The 23,318-nt window shown below is 35.4% G+C and overlaps 1 protein-coding gene across 1 annotated transcript in view; it reads right to left on the reverse strand.

Moving 5' to 3' along the window:
• KCNH5 (potassium voltage-gated channel subfamily H member 5) overlaps nt 1-23,318 on the reverse strand; it is a 285,331-nt gene that overhangs the window by 242,404 nt on the left and 19,609 nt on the right. Inside the window, exons 2-4 of the mRNA XM_081050207.1 lie at nt 20,839-20,962; nt 10,961-11,067; nt 6,716-6,844 (exon numbers count right to left, since the gene is read on the reverse strand). Of these exons, the coding sequence (XP_080906333.1) occupies nt 6,716-6,844; nt 10,961-11,067; nt 20,839-20,962 (360 nt within the window). The remainder of the gene's footprint in view (nt 1-6,715; nt 6,845-10,960; nt 11,068-20,838; nt 20,963-23,318) is intronic.

Below are 23,318 nucleotides of genomic sequence, written 5' to 3' on the forward strand. Positions count from 1 at the left end.
TGGTATGTGTTCTCTCATGGCCCAGATATAGGGCTTTTTTTGTAGTTCTCAGCTAAACAGTTAGCATTTTTCTCAAGACCCCTGTGCCACCCCCTCTTGGCTCACTTTCAGCAGATGACAAATATGTTATTGAAGAAAAGGAAGCCATGGGCGGCCAGGTGGCTCAGTTGGTTAGAGCACAAGCTCTGAACAGGGTTGCCGGTTCAATTCCCGCATGGGCCAGTGAGCAGTGCCCTCCACAACTAGATTGAAGACAACGAGCTGCCACTGAGCTCCTGGAGGGGCAGCCAGATGGCTCAGTTGGTTAGAGCACGAGCTCTGAACAGGGTTGCCGGTTCAATTCCCGCATGGGCCAGTGAGCAGTGCCCTCCACAACTAGATTGAAGACAATGAGCTGCCTCTGAGCCACCGGAGAGGTGGCCGGATGACTCAATTAGTTAGAGTGTGAGCTCTCATCAACCAGTTTGCCGGTTCAATTCCCACGTGGGATGGTGGGCTGTGCTCCATGCAATTAAAGATTGAAAACGGCAATGGACTTGGAGCTGAGCTGCGCCCTCCACAACTAGATTGAAGGACAACAAACTATACTTGGAGCTGATGGGCCCTGGAGAAACACACTGTCCCCCAATATTCCCCCAATAAAATTTATGAGAAATAAAATTAAAAATAAATTTAATTTAATTTTAAAAAAAGGAAACAGAAGCCATAAGAAACATGATTGCCTTCAATTCCCCTTCTGCCCCCTCCACCTCTACATCCACCCACATGGCACTGAGTCTTGCTTGCACCTTTATCATCTCAGAGAATTGGGCATTTGCTCTTTCCTGATCATGTGTATATTCTGTTCATGGATATTTAAGTGACTTCTAGATTTTTCACTATCACTAATAAGGCCACAGTGAATTACCTTAGGCCTATCTCGCTATACTTGTGGACACATCTACAATTGCCTATGTTATCAGTTAAATTAGTTCATTTGCTCTGTCACCAAGCCCCACTGTACAAACTTTGAAAAAGTTGAGCAGCCACACTGTCTAGGTCAGAGAAAAATACACATCAGCAGTTCTAACTTCTCCCAAGATACATTTACTGATCTCACCTTTACAGAGACCTAACGGGTGTGAATGATTATTCAGCATAGTTCGCTGATGTTACTTAGATGTGGTCGATACAGGGTAATGTGAACAGATGGATATGAAGAGCCTAATACTTGCTCTATAAGTTGTTCATGGTATTATGAGAACATTTGTTCTCCTAAGAGCTCAGGATGCCAACTCCTTCTTAATAAAACATTAGTTTAGCTCTATTGGGTTGCAATTAACCTTTTTGTCATGGACTGCTTAATCTTAAAAATAAAAGGATGTCATAGAGGCCATTAAATCAATCTACTAGACTGCAACACAAGATTCTAATCCATAAGAAAAAAGCTTAGGTAAACAATTATACTCTTGGCCAAACAGACTACATGGTATAATTACTCATATTTCATGTGTTGCTTCCTCTCTCAAGAAAACCATTGGCTTCCCACAAGGGGAAGGTTGTTATTTTTGCTATTCCTTTCATTCTACAGGAATTTTTTTTGTCTCAATTATTGGCACAAAGATGCCATAACTATTTGGCACAAGATGTTTCACCTCATAAGTGTCTTGGCAATTTTGGAATCTGTTTGAAGATACTGTACAATATAAATGGACAGAGACTTGGACCATCTCTTTTAGAACACATAATCAATACAATGTACTTCTTGGCTGTAATATTTTCCCCTTTGTATTATTATAAACGATGTAGCAGGTACCATTGACTGATTATCTGAGCAACAGTTCCAAGACCTCAATACCAGGAACAAAACTTAACAAAAACAATTTGCCCCCTAGGATTATTATCAGTAAATTCCATTGGTTCAAAACAGCACAATTCTATCACAACCAGAGTATTCTCAACCTGAACTTCATTTTTCTAGGGGGAAAAAAAAAGGATAGCAGGAAAAAAATGTAGGGAAAATGGAGAACACCATTAAGGTGAAAAATCTGGAGGGAAAATGGAGAACACCATTAAGGCCCAACGATGAGTTTCCACTTAAAAGGATGAGGCAGTACATTGCAACAGAGGTAACATGGGACTGGAAATCAGTCACAGTTTGCATATCAGGATCTTCAACAGTAACATGGAAATAATAATACTAAATTTCAGAATGACAGGAATGAACAATACAGGATATCAAGTTCCTGACACAGAGTAACTACTTCATCCAAACTGGTTTCCTTCCCCTTCGATGGTTTCTGCTTCCATTCATCATGGTATAAATCACAAGTATTATTTACATCATTCGGTGCCATTCATTTGAAAGGCAAAAGGCAATCTGGAATGAAGTTTTGGTGATAATCGGAATCATTTTGAGGAATGATTGGCTACCATCACATTATAGTTGCTATCCTAGATAAGATTTAGAAATAAACTTCAGAATTAGCCACGTTACTCAAGTCTTTTAAACATGTCCGAGTTTCTTGCTAAAAATACCAATAGAAGTAGGATACTGATGTCAATTTCAATCAATTTTGGCAAATCTTCAAAGGACTTGCACCCTTGTTTCAATCACTGGCCCATTTTCACATTAAGAAGGTAAAACGTCCTTACTCTGGGATTGAAAGTTACATTCTGGCTTGCCAGTGTGTGGATTCACTTGGCTGTTCTGCATCCTAAAACACTATTTGCTATATCCTAGGCAGAACTTTTATTTCCTAAGTATTTCCTCAAAATTTTGCAAACACCCACAACCTACTCTCTTGCAAGCATTCTCAACTCCCTCACCTTTGGATCCTTCTCTCTGATCCTGGAGCTCTCTGATTCTTTTCATCTTACTCACCTGCCCAAATCCCAACTCTGGTTCAATCCACCTCTTCACCTTCTTCTGCGTCTCTACACCTCTGACTAAACATGGGTGGAGTAAATCACATAGTCATGCTCCAGACAGTGCAACTTATGACCACCAGCCTCAAGCAGGCTTTACTGCTGCTCAACAAACCTACTAGATGTCTCTTGTCCACTCACTTCTCCACTCACTTAGATTGCCATTTCATTCCCACCCCTCTCTCCTCACACCATAACACTTCCTCACATCCTGCACCATCCTTACTCTCAGGTGATAACCGTGTTTCCCATATTACTGAGAAAATAAGGGCAATCAGAAGAAAACTTCCACTTTATACTTATTCGTTTGCCTCTCCCCACTATTAGAATGTGAGGGAAGGAACTTTGTATCTTTAGGACCTAGAATAGTGCCTACACCACCCTACTGTGTGCTCCATCAGCACTTTGGGTTGGAACAAAAAAGTTATCCATTTTTAAACAAGGGGAATAAAATATCCCAAGAAGAGTCATAAAAAGGCTCACGTTAAGGAACTCTGGTTTAGAACTCTGGTTTAGTAACCCAAGACTGAAAAGTAAATCTACTGTCTCCAAGTTCAATGCTCTAAACGCAAATCATTTTGATATTATGGTGTTACCACAAAATTTCATTTGCTGTTTCCCAAAAGTTCCATGGTCCCCTTTACTGAACTTAAAAAATTGAAAGATACATGTTTTTGCCAAGGTTTCAAAACATACTGTCCTATACTGCTGACTTCATAGCAACAGTAGGATGATTACTTAATGGCATAAATATTTTATTTATATTGAATTTTTCACGTTAAATTTACAGCTTGCATCAATAATACAACATAGCTCAGACACACCATTCATAGTTATACAGTGCAGTACTCATTCAGTAATTTGCATGCGATGTACCTGAAGGTATGGAGGAGTCTCAAAATAAGTCTGTTTTAAAATAAGCTCTTCCTCTACATATTCTGGCATGGACAAAAGACAGTTTAATGCTTTCTGCAATGGGCTCTGATTTTCCCTATAAATTCTAATTTACATATCTATCAAGCAAATAGTTCAAAATCAAGCAGTGTGAGTTGTCTGAAGTTTATTCAAATGTCATTTTTTTGTAATAATGGATTATGCATCTAAGAGATTTTGCCTGACAAAGAACTCTGTGACTCGGATGTGAGGACGCAGAGGTGAAGGTGGAGGGAGATAAATGGAGAGGCAATAATTTGAGAAATAAAAGTCAACCCTTAACATAAGCACCCTTTCCCCAACCTCATTGTAAAATGCCATGAACTTCCATTTTCCATGAATAGGCTATATCATTACTGACACCACCATTAATATTCAGCAGGTCAAAACTGTGAGAAAGTACTGTGCCGTGAAATCACTTACAGTGATTTCACTTACAGTAAATGAAAGAAAAGGATATTCACCAAATAAATATATAAATGTTTATATATGTAAAAAATATAAACATGAGCATAAATATAAATATTTTTAGGGGAAAAGACTGTGACATAAAAGCTTTTTACTTAGTCTGGCTGTCAATCATGTGTGAAGGCAAGAAAAATTCATTTGAAGAATATGTTAATTCAATTTATTTAACAGCTATATGACAATCCAGGTTATCTATTTCCTTTAGTGTGAGTTCTGGTAATTTGCATCTTCAGGGAATTGGCCCATTTTAACTAAGTTATCAATTTGGTGGCTATAGAGTTGTTTAAAGCATTTCTTTACAATGCTTTAATGTCCACGGGGATGGGTTGTGATGGCCCTTCTTTAATTTCTGATATTGGTAATTTGTGTTTTTTCCACTTTCCTTGGTTAGCCTGGCAATAGGTTTATTAACTTTAGTAATCTTTTCAAACACTCAGCTTTAGGTTGTAGTGATTCTAATGCTTTTCTGTTTTCTATTTCATTGATTTCTGTTCTAAGATGTATTTCTTGTCTCCAGGTTGCTTGGGCTTAAATTTCTCTCCTTTCGCTACTTTCCTAAGGTGGAAGATTAGGTTATTAATTATGTATCTTTCTTCTTTTCTAATGTATGCATTTAATGTTATACATTTCCCTCTAAATACTGTTTTTGCTACATCTCACATATTTGACAAGTTGCATTTCTATTTTCATTTAGTTCAAAATATTTTTCTAATTTGCCTTACGGCTTCTTTGACCCATGAGCTATTATATTTAGAAATGTATTAATTTCCAAATATTTTCCAGCTATCTTTCTCTTACTGACTTCTAGTTTAATTCCACTACTGTCTAATAACATGCTTTGTAAGATTTCCATTCTTTCCAATTTGTCAAGGTGTGTTTTATGGCCAGAATGTGATCTACTTCGTGAATGTTCTATAAAAACTTAAGAAGAACATGTATTCTGCTGCTATTGGCTGGAGCACCTTAAGTTTTTAAAACAAAAAAAATTGAGCCCTAATTACAAGATTATTAGAAGACTATTCCATTGAAAGACTATTCTATTAAAAATAATATTTAAAGTTATCCTAAACTTCCTAGACACTGGGTCTATGAGTAAAGGTAGAGGAACAGGTAGGATGGGTCCAAAAGTGAATACTTTATTCAATCATCCAGAAGATGATTTAATAAACACACTTTCAGAAACATTCACAAATGAATTATTCTTTGTCATACTGTAAATGGTTTGCCCATTGTAAAAATTTTTCCTCTTGCAATTCGATGCTAACCAGAAACCAAGCAAGTATAGTAATATATATGTGATTTCATATTCAGGGAATAAATGTAATGCAATTTTTTTCTATAATTATGATTATAATTGGAAAGATTAAGACTCTTATGCTAGATTATTTTTAAAGAGGTAGGAAAAGGCAATGTTTGCCAAATGCAAAAGGGAAGACATTTAATTTTTAGTCCCCTAAGAGATTATTAAAAATAATGGTTCATGGGGCAGCCAGTTAGCTCAGTTGGTTAGAGCACGGTGCTCTTAACAACAAGGTTGCTGGTTCGATTCTCACATGGGCCACTGTAAGCTTCACTCTCCACAAGTAAATTGAAAACAACTACTTGACTGGGAGCTGATGGGTCCTGGAAAACCACACTTAAGAATAAAAATAAATAAAAAAGCAATAATGGTTCACAAAAACTTCTAAGGATGTTTGAAATTATTCATGTGTATGACACCAATCTCTAATGTAAACATAACTGGAAATGATAAAATGAAAGTAAAAGGGAGTAAAAGCACATGCCATTGACTGTTTTCTATAGCAGTCTCTCTCAATATTATAGTCATAAGACTCCAGTTAGAATGTTTTCATTTTCCAGCCACTCCCTTGATGACAAAATTGTCCTTTACATAATCTAGCAACACCTACCAAAAGGAATCCACCACAACTAAATAAATAAAAAGTGAAAAGTTACCTGAAAAAGTCAACTAATCAAACTCTAATCAATTTAGCAAAATTCAATCTACTAATCAACTGTTTTCTAGTAAGACTTCACCCAAACCATTCCACAAGTTGTTATACATTTTGTTTCTAAAACTCACCATGTTATAAGTTGTTGAAATTCCCATTATATTGATTTTAAATTAATAACGTTCTATTAATTTCTTCCTTCTGTCTTTTCTCAATTCCTCACTACAATTTTAAATTAAGCAACTATTACTTTAAGTTTCTATTTCTATTCAAACAATATGATTGAATAAAACTGATTTGGACAATTACTACTATGAATGTAAAGCCAAAGAAAGGCCACATAGTAAAATATTGTTTTCCAGTTCAATCAATAGATTTTGGTAAGATGATGATGATGATTATAATAAAATTAAGTGGCTGCATAATTCTTAAGTATAGTATTTCCTTTGAATTACCTTTTGTTGAATCATCCTCTATTGGTTGTTTGAACAATGTAATATCCTTAAAAGTGCATAGGAACAAGACCACCTTTTCATGCTCATTTCTTATTGGTGCAATTTGCATATAAAACCAAACAGGGGTTCCTGCAAGAAAAAGAAAAAATAATAGAGTATGACACAGCCACAGAGTTGACTTGATCTCCTGCCTTCCCTTCTTCCTTCAGCTGCCAACTGCTGAAGAGAACTCCAAATAGTCTACCTTAAAGACATAAAAGCTTTTGCTGAAGAACAGTTGGCAGCTGCTAAAGAGAATCAAATATTTTAACTGTTAAAGAGAATCAAAAAACCTTTAATTTTGTATCAACTATGAGTTGCTCAAAAATTAATAAACAAATTTTTCAACCCAAAATATCAAAATTTGAAAGAAAAGCACATGGTGTCATTTCACAATGCAGGAGCACAAAGGCAGTCTCACTACTTAAGTAATGCCATCATCAATCACCTTTATGTCTGGATCCCTACACCATTGCTGTTCTCGCCAACCTCTTTTTGATAGTCTAACCAAATGTGACCACTGCTACATGCTTCTCCTTGTCACTTTAAGAAGTGTTTCCAATTGACTTCAACAGTAATACCGGATGCTCTGGTAAGTATTTATCTGGGAGGAACATCTGAAGTGCTCATATAGACTTACAAGACAGCTCTATGGCTTTGACTACACCCCCACATCAGAGAGAGAGAGGACATCTGATGTACACAGAATTCTACCGGAAATTTTTAAGGCAATGTTAAAGAAAAAAAAATGTCCCCACCCCTTGAGGGTATCGGGTGTCTTCATGAACCACTGCTTCCTACTTCCCTCACTCAAAGCATAAGGCTGGATTCTGTCACCAGGTCCTTCAAACAACGATGGCTCCTGCAGACTCCAGAGGACAGACAGTTTCAAAGCCCTCAAAGCTTGGGCTTTGGACAAATCAAGAATTGGCAGTATGTCAAATAAATAGCTGAAGACAAGAAATACCTTCAAAGGAATAATAACCCACTAAACAATAAAACCCTGAAGCAATGTTCCATCAAAATAAAAAAGACACATTTTCCATCATATTCACTCTAAGCCACAGTGCAATAAAGCCTCTCCAAACAGTCTACCTTAAAGACAAAAAGGCTTTTGTCAAGTTTGGGGTTTGGGGAGTGAAATGTGCAGCTATTAATAGCCTCTAGGTGAGAGTTGATAGCCTATTAATGTCTTCCAATGACAATCAAATAACAAGCACCTCTATACCTGCAGTCAAAAAAAAAATCATGTTATAATGTCACTACAAAAGGGACTTTCTCATTTTGACATTTAACTATCTTCAAGAAGTCAGAGGATTAAAGAGAGATTTTTCTGGGAATATTCAGTCTGACAAGTGGGTTCTTTCAACCCCAGCAAGCCCATGGAAGGACATGGTCCTTTCCAAAATCATTACAGGATGAGACAGGGAACGCAGAAACAATTACACTATCTTGCAGAGAGGCTTACTCTTTGTTTTCTGCTTCTCATTTTACCGTATGTCCAGAAACTGTGAGTGGTATGCACAGTTCTACAAATCATCAGACCCAGACGCTAGCAGATATTATGGCCTATGGTTGTTAGAACATAGTGAGCTTGTGGCAGCAGGGTCACAAACAGAGAGAAAAGGGAGTTAAACATAAGTTGTTTTCCAAGGTCTGTTAGAAACCTGAACACAAAGATATGATGTTGCAGCTCATATCTTTCTATTATATGAAAACAGCAGCATTTCAAACTTTGGCAGAGTCAGGGCTGGTTTTTTAAATTGCTTTCAGATATCATGGTGGATTTTTTTCAAGTTGAACCACAGGGTCAGACCTCCCCAAGTAGTCTGCACACTTGCTGAGTAGCTGATGACACATGTATATTGTAGATTTGGGGCAAAGGAGGGGAGAGGTAGGCAAAGAGGCCTGTAGCTGCTGGAAAGTCTAGGTCTACCCTGGCATTGGTTATTTGGAGTGGCCCCAGGTATCACAGTTCTGCCCTTTGTGTAGACAGAAACAGCCATTTTCAATCATCATCTCAGAGCCACTGTTTCTTTTCTAACAGTAGAAACAGGCCCCTGTTAATCAAAGCAATAGGCCTAAAGAATAGAAGTTGCAAACTGAAATGTCAATCATGACACATGTTAAATAGGATACCTCAATCTCCCCATTCGCAAAATGGTGATTAACCTAATTATCTAATGAAAGTATTGGGAGGAGTTGCCATGTAGGCATTTCCAAAATAGTTTTCTACAGACGTGCAAATTTTTCTATTAACATTTTTAAAAAGCCACAAGAATACACTCTTTTCAGCTGATGTTCAAAAGCCTTCAGCTAACTCTTTACAGGCATTTTTAAAGCTGCTTTTAAGTATAGCAGACCTCCATTATAATACATGGATAATAACTATCCTTCATATTAAAGAAAGAAATCAATACAGACACTACACAAAGATGAGACAGGAATTTTTATCTATAGTGCAATGGGTAATATCTCCTATTAGCTCCAAGCAGACATCTACACATATGTACTTATCTGAAAAGAACCAGACACACTTGAACAAAGATCTGTCATTTCAAGCCATTAAAATAAAGCAGAATATCTAAACAGCTTTGGACTTCTGGAAAGGTAAAATTCAAGTTATTGCTAACAGGATTTAAAGGATATATACACACAGAATTTCCACTACGAAATTCAGAAACCATGGATTTGGCTTTGATGCTTGAAAATCAGGCAAAGATATGTTTATTCTGCTTAAACATCGGATTGAAATGACCTTAGTAATATGGAATATTCTTAAATTATTTGCTAAACTTGGGACACATAGCTGTCATTCAAGGGGTAACAATGTTATATGAAAATGAAAGGGGGTTTTGGCTTATGAGTATACTACAAATATCAGTAAGTATTTGAACCTGATGAAAAAAACCCAGACAGCTTTTTTCTTGTAGAGGATAGAGCTGATCATTCAGAAAGGATTGTTTTCTAGGTGACAAGCCAACAGACATTTGGCTGTGACTTCAAAGAGAAATACCTCTTCAGCCTTGACTCTAAAATGAAAGATAAAATGTTAAGACATTTCTTAAGTAAAACCACTAAAGACTAATATTCCCATTACCAAGTGTGCTACTGTGAAGCAATAACTAAGGTTGTTGTTATCCCTATGATGGTCTTATTAATAAAAAGAGAAACCTCAGTTCAATTCCATATATGCCACAGAGAACAAATATTTGAGGTAAAATGGAGAGAATAAATTATACTCTACCAGATCCAATCGGCACTGAATCTGGAACAAGTATTTCCTGTTGAAGCTAGAATGTGTCCCAAACTGGAGAAGAATTCTGTGGCTATCAGCTTCCACTAAAGATAATAATTGGCTCTGCTAACGTTTACTATTAACACTTTCAATAAATGGATCCATCTTACAATGTGACTGTTCATTTTAAAAAAAAAAAAGGTCAATTTGGGAAAGCAGCAAAAAGAAATAAAAGTAAACTATTCAAAGAAAACGAATTAGAAAGGAGTTTTGGCTGATGAGTGTATTAGTTGGTTTGTTTTTCGTTTGTTTGGTTGGTTTCTTCCTCCAAACTCTGGTGGAGAGTTCATACCATGAAGTCTTATGTGATTATATAATGGACAATATAATTAGCCACTCATAAAGCTCATCCTAGAGACCAGCTGACAACAATCAATGTAAATTTACCAGATGTTAATGGCTTATTCTAAAAGTAATGACTACTTCCACTAGTTTCACACAGAATGGTCTGAGTTCAGCAAAAGGCCATATTGGTAAAGATGCACCTCAGGGTGATACCCTATATTCACACATTATCAGTGTATGTATAGACAGGTAATCACCCCTACTCAGTGATACCAATCACCTTTTCCTTTAACCACAGAAGAAATGAATGAATTTCCCTGCCATGTTTAGTTGCTGTCAACAACGATGGGATCTTTACCATGAGTATTAATTATAAAACATTTTGCCACCTGACACACACCAAAAAATTCACATTAAAATGCACCATGTTTGTCTTCCATTCCTCAAAAGGTTGCTTTTCATAGCTAGAATCATTATTAATAGTTTTGCCATTTAGCAGCCCCTATCCCTGCAAGGAGAAGAAGCGAAGTTTTATATTCTCCCTACACTATGGCTTAACTACCACTTACCAAAACAGCATTAATAAAGAGGTGGCACATCTTATTGATAACTTAGATACCTACTGTTTTTCTTGTACAGAAGAACTTCAAAGCAGTTTGACTCGTAGTTGTCAAAAGTCTGCCTGACTTTCTCAATGGTCTTCTTGTCAGTCAATTCCCCATACATAAAACTAGAAGGAAAAAACATCCGCTTCAGTTTTGTGTTGTTTTTCAAACACCACATAAAATCATACAGTTGTCTTTGTTGGCTGAGTATTCAAATTTACCTATAAAATATAACGTTGCTCCCACAAAATGAACTAAGATATTTAAACTATGTTTTAATCATAATTGTTAAACTTCTTCCTAAAAGCTAGCGTTAGTTATTTCAAACATACAGAGAGAGAGAGAGAGAAGCAGTTCTTGCTGTACACAGTTCATAGATGCACGAATTTCTATGCATATTCCAATTACTATGGTTTAGTCAAATAACACCAGTTTCCCAACAGCACCATTCAAATTTCAGTCACCATAGAATATTAACTATGAATTACAGCTTCACTGTTAGCTCTTCACTATAAATCGCTGGCAAGTAACAGACAGCACATCACGATCAGCAACCATTCACCTCACTTCTCTCAAAGGCTGTCAGCATTGGTCACTGTGCGTCTGTTACTCAATTCACACACTATGCAGAGCATGTACTTGTGTTGCCTCCTTGTCTCCCAATGATAAATCCATGTGACATTTTACAAAAATGGAAATCGAAAGCCAGATTAGCCCTCAAAGATGAAAGTCCACCAAAGAAATGAAAATGACAATGCCGAAGGGAATTTGAGTTGAACATAAATGAAGTCACAGAAAAAAATAGATGAATGTGGGAAAGTTGACATTATTGTCATTGGAAGATTCTAGATATACAGCCAGAGGAACTTAGTGAAGGAGAACTTATCAACATAAATCAAGAAAGTGATTGTGATGAACAGGATCAAGGTTTCGCAGAGGGAGTGATGAAATTACCAAAAGATTCCCATTAAAGGAGCCCTAGGAGATAGCTCAGAACAATAAGATGGGAAGGGTGTTATGAGTTAAAGTTGATTTAAACTTAAAAAGCAGTATGACCATTTGCACAGAGATAGAAACAAATGCTCTCATTACATTACAAGAATGCAAGAAATGTTCAAATGACCCATGATAGTTTTTTACAAAGAAATGAAACACTTTAATTCTCAATTTTTCTAATGTTCCGAATCACAATGTACTAAATGAATATTAGTTTTACTATTATTTTTATTTCCATGCATTTATAAGCAACAGTAAGAGAGTTTTTAATGTTTCTACAAACATTGTTAAAGGTCACAGAACAAACATAATTTTTTCCTTTGGGTATTAAGATAGTATTACATGGTTCCAGCTTGCATGGTCTTTTTCATCTTTCCATACTATGTGAAATGTGAAGACTTCATGTTACATATATAATGCACTGGCATTCTCATCCTTTGTGAGGATTTTTTTTAAATATGTACAAATATGGCTAATGGGAGAAAAATTAAGGTGGCAAATTGAAGGAGACATACATTATTACTATGGCTAAAGGAACCAATAAAACAGATTAAAGAGTGAGCTTCTACATCCCACAAATTTTTCCTAATATTTGAAATTATTTATTTTTCTAAAAGAAATTCAACAAAAGTCTGATAATCTACAAAACAGAACTCAGTCAATGACTACAAGCCTCTAAAACTCTATTCTTAATGCTTTTACAATCATCAGTTCTTCATCTGGTTTTAGATATACAGTTCTGCTAGTTAGTGTAATTGTCCAGATCATTTCTTCCACTGGGAAGGAATATGTTACTGCTAAGTATCTTCAATAAGATTTTGAAGGCTCAAGTATATCTTTATTATTGCTTTTCTCCCAGTTTTCAATGAGTTGGCATATTGGCCGGGGCAAATCCAAGTTTGGAGGGGCCTGAAGCTTATATAATTTTAGTGGCCCTCTTTAAGGAAAAGAATACAAAATTAGGCACACAGCCTTGAAAGACATCCACTCAAGTGAGAGTCCCTGAAGATTAAGATTCATCATTCTCATGAAAAGTGTCCCTGAATGCATTGATCTAGAAAATTTACAACTTGAAAAGCAGAGGGTGTTAGCAAGATCCATCAAAGACTAGCAGGGTTCAATACCAATGCCATATCACACCTAGAAATTAGAGTAACTCAGGCCACTCATACAGCATCATTAACGTAAGAAACTAGAATTCTAGAAACTAAGAAATGAAAGGAAACGAAACTAAGAAATTTTAGAAACTAAGAAACGAAATGAAGCAGACCAAAGATTGCCTTTGCAATTTGCATCCTGCATTTTCAATTATATTATTTCTATCTTTCATTAAAAGATATTTCAATTGTCATTATAATACTAAAATAAACCAGAATCTCAAAATAAAATAACAGAAACTCCAAAATCTGACAGCTAGACTAAAACATGAAACTTTAGAGACTACCTACCTGTAAGATGGCATTGAACAGCCACTGTTCCTGTCTAAAGCCCGAATTTCAGCTCATGTGAGTTTTATGAAAATTTCTTGACGTCATTACAATTAAATTAGAATACCTCAGTTAAAATGCACAAAGTCCCTCCCTCCAAAAAACAAAATGTTAGTTTAATGCTGTTAATAATATTCTTTACAGACAAGAGAACTTTTTAAAAATAAACAGTTTTTTAAATAACGATAATTGACTGTATTTTTAATCTAAAAACTCTAACAAAGAGACAACATTGAAAACAAAAAATAAGATAAGGATAATTAAGCTAACTAAATGTTTGTGGTCTTAAGAAAAAGTAAAGAAAAATCATTTTGCTTCTATTGACAAATATCAGGGCTCTGTAATTCAATAAATTGAAACACAGTATTCACAACTGGCCAACAGAAAAACATTTTTTAAGCAAAGCATCTATAATATAACAAGCAACTAGGATAAAAATTGTGAAAAATAAACTCTAACAGAATTAAAAAATAAGTTACAATTAAAAAAAGAGACTGTTTTGGAAATTGATGTAATAATATCACTTAAGAAATACAAGTTTGATTCGGCTAAAATTCTGCAGATTAGATGAAAACCAGCAATTTTTCAAAAAAATTATGAAAATTCTATAACGTATTCTTCATTATTTTAGCCCTCCCAATGCTAAAATCACCTGTCCTAAAAATATAAAGGCACTTTAGGAAAAAAAATACCAGACTATTGCAATCTGAATACTTTTCAAAAGTATTCAAAAATAGTCTATTTCTTACACTGTTTCACTGATATTATAAATGACTTCTACAATTGCACTGTTTATTTTATTGGAAGGAAAAATTCGATACACAGAAGCAATCTACCTCTTCTATAATATTAAGCAGTCAAGATATAACAGAGGAGCAGAGCACTTAGAGAACTATAATTCACGAACAAGTGGTAAAACCTCTCTCTTAGTTTCCTCATCAGTAAAATGATGATAATGTTAATATAACTCTGAGGGTGAGTATTAAAAGGATACTGCACATATAGTTGCAAATTAGAATGTGTTGTAGAATGGCTGTTATCAGTGGAATGCTTCTTATGGGTGAGGTTAAAAGAAGGCCCCTCCAGCCCCAACCCCCTTGCTTCTCCACAATTCTAGGACGAGGGTTAGGCCACGCTTGCTAATGGGCAGGGTCACTGAGACTTAAAGAGAGAAGCACATCATCTGTGTGTCTTCTTCCTCTGTGAGCCCATGAGTTAGAAGCATGAATTCACCCAGACCTGCTCCTGGATCATCCGGCCACTTCTCTTGCCACACAACTAACTGGTGGTTAAGATTTGGTTTGGGAATGAGGGAGATGTTTTCCTCGGGCCTGGCCTAAGCCATACCCAGCTTGCCTAAGTATGTAGCAGTATATCTTTCATGTATATTCTTGCCAAGGAAACTTATAGGAACAGGTGACTTTAGTTTATAGCAGGATTTACTTATTCTTGGAACTCTTGTTCTGCCATCAAAATCTCATAAACAAGCCTCATTATGATACCTCACAGTAAGAATGGCTAGAATGTTGATAGACTTACTTCCAAGGGAGAAAAGAACCTTACAAACTGAAAAAAGTAAAACCTATCATGAGGTCCGCCATCTATCTCAATTTGCTAATGGTCAAACAATGTTCCTGGACTAAAACACCACACTGGAAAAGAAAAACGTTATCTACAGTCTGTACTTCACAGACTAGCAAATGCCTCGTCACAGAAACCACACAGATTGACCTAATGCAGTTGCTAAATGTGGTCTTCAGCACAAAATCACACACAAGAGTAAAATCACCGCAGAAGTTAATGGGAGGGTGGGCTGCGATCTATAGTCAAAGGGTCAAAAAAGAAGCCTGAGAGAGAGGAGGAGGAGGAGAATTCAGAAACAAATAAGATCTCAGCTTTCAAAATCTGAAAAAAGTAATTTTTGAATAAATCAAAGCATTACTTCATATAGTAGATTATAACCAAAAGGTTTCACAACCCGTTAATTTATACAGGCTTAAAAGGATTTAGATAGAGTAATAAAGGGTAGGCCCATGACATGTAATTAAGGGAATCTGGGAATAGCACTGGACATCTCTAACCTTTGGAGCGTGAGCGTCTGCTCTCCAACACTTTCCCTCAGTGCCACTGTGTGACGCAGAGCCCTCAGCCAAATGGAACCAGACTGACTGGCATTCATCATGTGTAATGTGCTCTTGTTGGCTGAGATAATCCTGTGTTAATAAAACTACTTGTGAAATATATCCAGTAAAGTGTCTCTTAATATCTCTGCTTCGTTCTCTAATTTCAATGCCTTGGCAACGGATTATTAATGGGCTCGTCCAGAAAACAAAATGATTTTGAAAGCATCTACTCCAACTCCCTATCTACATGATTGCTCTTATCACCCCTTTATCCTTTAAAAAAAAAAAAGCAGAATGGGCTTTTAAAAGTTTCAGGTTAATGAAAAATAAAATGCTAACGTGGTGTTTATCTAAACTATGAAAGTATGTCTTGAATGTCAGGGCTTCCCAGGGGTCATGAAACAAGATCATATGCTTTTAAATGCAATTCACCAGAACTTACAACCTCCATCAAACATGCAATATGCTTTGTATCCTTCAATAAACAGCAAAACAATCCAAAGGCTTGGAATGCAATTATTAGACGATAAAATGGACTAGATTTGAAATTGTAGGAATCCTTACATGTTGTAAGAATAATTCTTTTTTAATTTTAGCTAAAACAAGAATGTGACAGTACACAGCATACATCAGATTTATTAAAATAAAACTTTAGATACTGTTACGAAGTACAAGGAAGTAGGAAAACTGGAACCCTCAACTCACGGCTGTAGAGAATGGAAACAGGAGGCTACTTGATAACAACATGACAGCAGTTAATTTATAAATTCTGTATATATTCTACTATTCAGCAATCCTATTTCTGGGCATAGACAGACAACTTCACATATGGGGTCACAAGAAGATGTGTATGACGATATTTATCTCCAAGTTATTTGAAGTAGCAAAGTGTCAGAAGTTGGAGTTCATGTAATGGAACAGATAAATAAAATGAAGGGGCTGTAAAGAAACTGGAGCACTATATGGCAGTCAGACATAATGAAATAGATTATCACACAGCAACATAAAAAATCTCAAAACATAATAGTAAGTGAGAAAAGTAAAAACTATAAATCCTACTGCACGGTATTTATTATGTGTGTCTTAAAAACAAACACACATGAAGCAACATCATTTAAGAATATATAGTTAATAAACAAATGGAAGATAGATTAGAAAGGCATACAATAAACACACTATAATGAATAACTATGGAAGAAGAAGGGAGATATGATGAAGGGGGAAAAGGGAATGAAATAAAGACCTCACCCAGAGAGAGTACAATGATAATACTGGGACAAACTGAGGAGTGTGTTTGATTAGATTCTGTGCACCTGGTCTAATGAAGAAAGAGTCAGGAAGGATAAAAAAAGGAAAAAATAAGAAAAAAAATTAATCTTAGCCTCTTGGTATGGTAAAATCACAAATTGTTGTTTTTTTATTTTCCCATAAAACAATCCATATTTGAACATTTAAAAAATAGGACATTAGTCTTTACCTGATTACTATTTTAATCCTGTTTCCTTTAATCCATCTAAAATGCGAGTTGTATATAAAGAGAATTTTTTTTCACCATCTAAATTGTCATATTTCTTTCCACACAAACTGATGCTCACTGATTTGTAATTTCTTAATTCTGTTACGTTTGTCTAAAACTTGTCATTATTAAAATTAATAAAAATTCTTTGAATTATTTACCTCAGAGTCAAATGATTTATCTCTATATTCAGTGATTCCAGAACTCTATAATAACTTTTGGTTACTAACACTGTGCTTCTAAATGTATATACAATTTTCTTCTTCCCTCCTTCTGTTCCCTTGCGTCTCATATTCAAAGGCTTTTATAGATTTATACAGAAAATAGAAAAAAAGCTATAAGTAAAAAAAATGAAAATCATCACGCAGGTACAGTTTTGTAAACTGGTCTTTTTGTTTGTTTGTTTGGTTGGTTAGTTAGTTGATATTTTATTTTTTTTACTTAATAATATGTTGTTAGCTTCTTCCAATGTCATTATCCTTCCAACCTATGATTTAGAAAGTTAGGGTTTTGCCATAATATTTTTTAACAAATCTACTACAGGACATTTTGCTTATTTTCTGATCATTCTTCTAAAAAAAATGCTGCAATAAGTATAAAATGGGTATAGTTTAATTTTAAAAAGGGATGAGGAAGTTTAAATGGGAAGCACATTAAAACAAACTATGTTAAGAAAACCTGATTGGGTTCAGATACCATTTGTTCATGTAGCAGATGGTAGTCTTCATTGCTCTGTGAGGGCCTTAAACTTATTGCAATTTTTAGATTAGCTAAACACACTGGGCATTTGTGCAATCAAGAAATAATCGCTTATGTTAAGAATATTATCATTTTGAAAATACTCTCTACAAATAATGAAGAGGGGTTTCTCCCACAGTGAAAAAGCATAACATAATCCAAAGCTTTCTGTTTTCTTATCCACCTCAAATACCATAACATTTGGGGTGAAATACAATAAATGAAAGCTTGTTAAATGGAAGCATGAGAGACCTAGGTTAGGGTTTATTGCAAAACAAGCCAATCTAATTCAACCAATACTGACAGAAAACACTGAGCTGTGTCTTATAATGCATACACAAGTGAACAAGAGGGAATCCGTACTTTCAATGCATTTATAAGCTGGCATTGATGGTGGGAGGGAAAAAGTAACTCTTTCAGGGGACAGAATATGCTAATACAACATGCTAGCATTTTTTTAAATGAACCTTTCTGTAGGAAAAATTACACATGCTAAAGAAAACAGGCTGGGATGGGGGCAGATACACGGGAAGCAAGAGCTAGCAGCAGGACTTTACAATATATCCAGATATGAAGAGCAATATATCTCAAAAATGACAACAAAAGCAATAGCAGTAAACACCCACGGGATAAGGACAGCTCATTGAAGGCCAGATGATGATGCCAAATGATGAACTATGAGGAGTCAGAGAAGGAAAACCACGTCTTGTTGAGAGAATCATAAATACCTTCAGGTGGAACCTGGCATTGCAACAGGCATTAGTTAGCCTGATGATGGGATGTCCACAGCCCAAGAAGAGGAAGTGGGTATGGGAGCAGCTACATTCTCTGCACCTCTCTATCGAGCCTATTCCCACAGGTCAGGTCGATCATAAACTAACCTTTTCCTAACCTAAACTCTGCTGAGATGTAAGGGGGCAGAGATGTTCAATACAAACTTTAACCTCCCAGAACTTACAACACACACCTTTATGTATCTTTTTTTATGTATCTTTTTTTCTCCCCTTTTCTGCTGAGAAATATTATATGCATATATTCAAGTATGTATATATTCTGCATCTTCATGGAGGGCAGGATTTCATATTATACCATGGGTCGAAACTTGACTACACATAGGAATCACAGATAAATTTTGCAAAACGTCAATTCTCTTACCTCACCTCAAACCTATTGAATCAGAACCTCCCTAGGTGGGTAGGTGGGGGCAGGAATCCATACTTTTAACTGTCAGCTCAGATGGTTCTGATGCTTAGCCAGGTTTGAGAAATAATCTGTTCAAACATCCTCTTCCTTCATTTAGCCTCTCTCAAGTGATCCTCATTTCTTTCTTTACTAAATCATTCTCACATGAGTCTTCACTCCCATGTCTAAAATTGGTAAATGAAGTGATGAAAAACCATGGCCCTTTGTTGAGAAACTCCCTTTGGTAGCACTGAGGCCTTTTGTGCCATTTTATCTGTTGAGTAGATATCTTGGGCTACCCTTAAGGTGTGTGTTGTAAGTTTTGGGAGGTTAAAGTTTGTATTGAACATCTCTGCCCCCTTACATCTCAGCAGAGTTTAGGTTAGGAAAAGGTTAGTTTATGATCGACCTGACCTGTGAAATGGGCTCGATAGAGAGGTGCAGAGAATGTAGCTGCTCCCATACCCACTTCCTCTTCTTGGGCTGTGGACATCCCATCATCAGGCTAACTAATGCCTGTTGCAATGCCAGGTTCCACCTGAAGGTATTTATGATTCTCTCAACAAGATGTGGTTTTCCTTCTCTGACTCCTCATAGTTCATCATTTGGCATCATCATCTGGCTTTCAATGAGCTGTCCTTATCCCGTGGGTGTTTACTGCTATTGCTTTTGTTGTCATTTTTGAGATATATTGCTCTTCATATCTGGATATATTGTAAAGTCCTGCTGCTAGCTCTTGCTTCCCGTGTATCTGCCCCCATCCCAGCCTGTTTTCTTTAGCATGTGTAATTTTTCCTACAGAAAGGTTCATTTAAAAAAATGCTAGCATGTTATATTAGCATATTCTGTCCCCTGAAAGAGTTGCTTTTTCCCTCCCACCATCAATGCCAGCTTATAAATGCATAAAACTCTCCCTCAGTTTCCTTCCCTGAAAAACAAAAACATTTGGGATAGAAAATAATTCAGATCTCTTGTAGTTCTAAAATAACATGATTTTGGTGCTTAGTTGAGATCTTTAAAGAAAACTTAACTCAAGGAAAAAAACATCCCATCTGTCCTCATTGAAATATTGTGAAAAAGCTTCGGATTCAAAATTGGTTCCTTATATCGTTTCCTTTTCCTTTTTATGATCTTGTTGTATAATACTCTCTTTAAGCTCACAGATATGGCATATTTTTTTCAAAGTTGTTATAAATAATATAAATGCCATATTCTGTTTTACATAAGTCAAACAAAATAGCAATGGTACAATGTATCAACATTACAAAGTACTATGATTTACACAGGATGTAAGAACTTTACTTTGATGTTCTTTAAATGTTAATGAACTATGTCCTACGTGGTTGGGGGTTGTTTACTTTGTTCAAGACAGTTTTAAGCAGTTCAAGAAGGGGTGAGGCCATCCATGGTTCCGTGATACACGATGCTTCTTTGATCACTCAGCACCTAGACTAGTTCCTGACTCATAGTGAGTTACAAGAAATATTTATTGAATTAATTTATAAATTCATAGATAAGCAAAAATGCTTCTCTGCAAAAATTTTCACTAATGGCTCTTAAACTGTATATTTCCATTGACAGTTTACTCTCCTTAGTATTCTAATATAATTTTTACCCTATAGTTTATATATGTGAGCCAATATGTTCTGGCACCAATTCCAATGTGTGGTGGCGGGGGAGGGTCCTCACACCAACAAGAAATTCTGAGGTCTCCAGCTTAGGGTCCTATGATTCAAATATATATTTATTATAAATCACTGTATCACTGTGAGTCTTAGTCAGTTTAAGCCTTTTAACCACATTCTGCATTTAGTTAAACTTCAGAAAAGGTTCCTGAGCTGTTCTATTACCTACCTGCAAGTGCTGCTTTTCTGCATGACGTCAGCTCGATGATATCCAGAGAGTTTGCAAAAACCGTCATTACTATAAACTACAGGCCAATCTACAATCTGGGCATTTCCCAGTAAGAAACTCGATTCTAAAGAAGAAAGAAGAAAAGGAAAATTTTAGCTTTAATTAACAATGTACTTCTTTCAAGTAATCAAAAAAATTCATAAAGACAGACAAATGCAACTATGGTTTCTTATGGTACACAGAATAAAACCTATTCTTGAAATTGATATAATCAGTTTAACATGATCATCAAATGAGATCTGTAACAAGTAAAAGATTTGCATGCAAACTGAAAACTCCACTGAAGCAAAGCCAGTTTATAATACCTCTTTGCATTCAAGTATATGCTAAGCTATGAAAACAAGGCATGGTTAATATTAAATAAATGTTAATGACTATAATAATTACACCTAAAAGCAGGTTAGTTTATTAATATTAGTGCTACAGTCACTTCTCCACAAATTGAGAATAGTGGACTTGACCTCAGAGGCAAACTTGGGTGGCTCTTCCAGAAATTCTATTAATGTAATTTTGACATGAAGGAACAAATTCTTTGTCCATTAGATTTTCCTAAGAAGTCTAATTTTAAAGTACCATTGAAGAGTCACTTTTTAAAATAAAATTATTCAAAGATATTATTTTCAACCATACACTACACAGAATTGGGAAACTATCATTATTCTAAATAAAAGAAACATCTCTGGTCTGTGTTTCATAAAGAAGTAGTTTTGCTTTATGCATAAAAGTTTAACACAAAAAATAATATTTTTTGGTGTCAACGTTGATTGAAAATCCAATAGCTGTAGGCAATAGCCTTAGCAATTTCTACATAACATGATAAATATATTAACATTAAAATGAAGTAAAATATAAAAATGAAAAAATTTTAAATAAATATTTTAAAAGAGTAAAAATTTTGAAAGGAACACTGCATTTCAAAATATTCAAAATATCTACCAAAAAATAAATCTCCTTTCAACTGACATTCAGAGTAATGTACTAAAAAGATAAATCAACTTAAGAGTAGAAAACTTTAAATCCTGACTCACAGTTGGTCTTCAAAAAAATAACAGTGCAATTCAACATTTACTAAGCAGCTGCTAAGTAAAAGGCACTACCCTGGGTCAGACAATGGACTAGAATGAAGATCAATAAAACATACCCTTTACTCTCAAAAAACTTATATATGAAGAAAACAAATATGTAACAATCAATTACAATTTAGCAGAAGAGATGCTAAATCAAGAAGCACAGGACAAAATATGGGAAGAAATCTGTTTCAAGACACTAAAAGCCAACCAAAAGTAGACAGAAATTGGAAAAGACAAATCTTTGAAAAAAGAGAGATACATTAATTGAGCTATTCATTTAATTGTCCATTCCCCTGAGAGCAGTTCCCAGTATATACAGTTCATGGGAGACAGAATTCTAGCAGAAAAGTCAAAGGTGACAATTTGGGGCTGCCAGAGCAGCTTAAAGTTAAGACGGAGAGCCTTTGACATCTGGAGCCGTAAATCTGTATATAAATCTATCTCAAATCCTTCTCTGTGACCTGAACTGTGCATGCACAGTATATGACTACAAAGGAAACCATCAAGTCCAGAAATGATGAAAAGACTAAAGGTAAGCAGAAATTTCACCAGCTCCTTACGCTTATAAGACAAATTTCAGAGTTCAGGTCCTATCAAGTTAGAGAAGCTTGGTAAATTCTATAAGATTGCCATTTAAGCCACAGAAGGCCATGCTTTTGGAGTAAGAAACAAGTCCCAGGTTAAAGGGCTGTGTGACCTGAAACAAAGATCAAAAATTTAGAAAACAGACTCACACACACACCAAAAAGGGAAAATCATGATCAACCGTAATTTAACTACCTGCTAAAATAAAACGTACCCCTTTTCAGAGGAAAATAATAAAATCCAAAATCTCTACAATGTATCGACACAGTGTCCAGTATACAGTGAAAAATTATTAGGCATGCAAAAAACAAAAAAGCAAAACCAGAGAACCGTGACAACAATAAATGGGAAAAATAGTCAATAGAAAAAGAGGTCAGTATGGGAGCAGAGAAATAAACACACTCTCTGAAATAAAAAATTAATTAGATAAGTTTAACAGTAGATTGGACCCTAAAAAATAAGGGACAATTTAAAAACACATCAGTGCAAGTTATTGTAAACTGAAGCAAAACGAGAAAAAGATTAAAGAGACGTCCTGTGGGATATCAAGAAATCTAAAATATATGTAGTTTAATCTGGAAAAGAAAAAAAAAGAATAAGGTACAAATATTATTTGGATAAATGAAGACTAAAATTTTTTGAAACCGTATGAAAAATAACAACCTACAGATTTTAGCTTAGTAAGCCTCAAGGATGATAAATACAAACAAAGCCACAGTAGGAAGATAAAACTGCTGAAAATAAAGGAAAAAAGATACAGAGCCT

The sequence above is a fragment of the Rhinolophus hipposideros genome (assembly GCF_964194185.1).
Source record: "Rhinolophus hipposideros genome assembly, chromosome: 5".
Lineage (NCBI taxonomy): Eukaryota > Metazoa > Chordata > Mammalia > Chiroptera > Rhinolophidae > Rhinolophus > Rhinolophus hipposideros.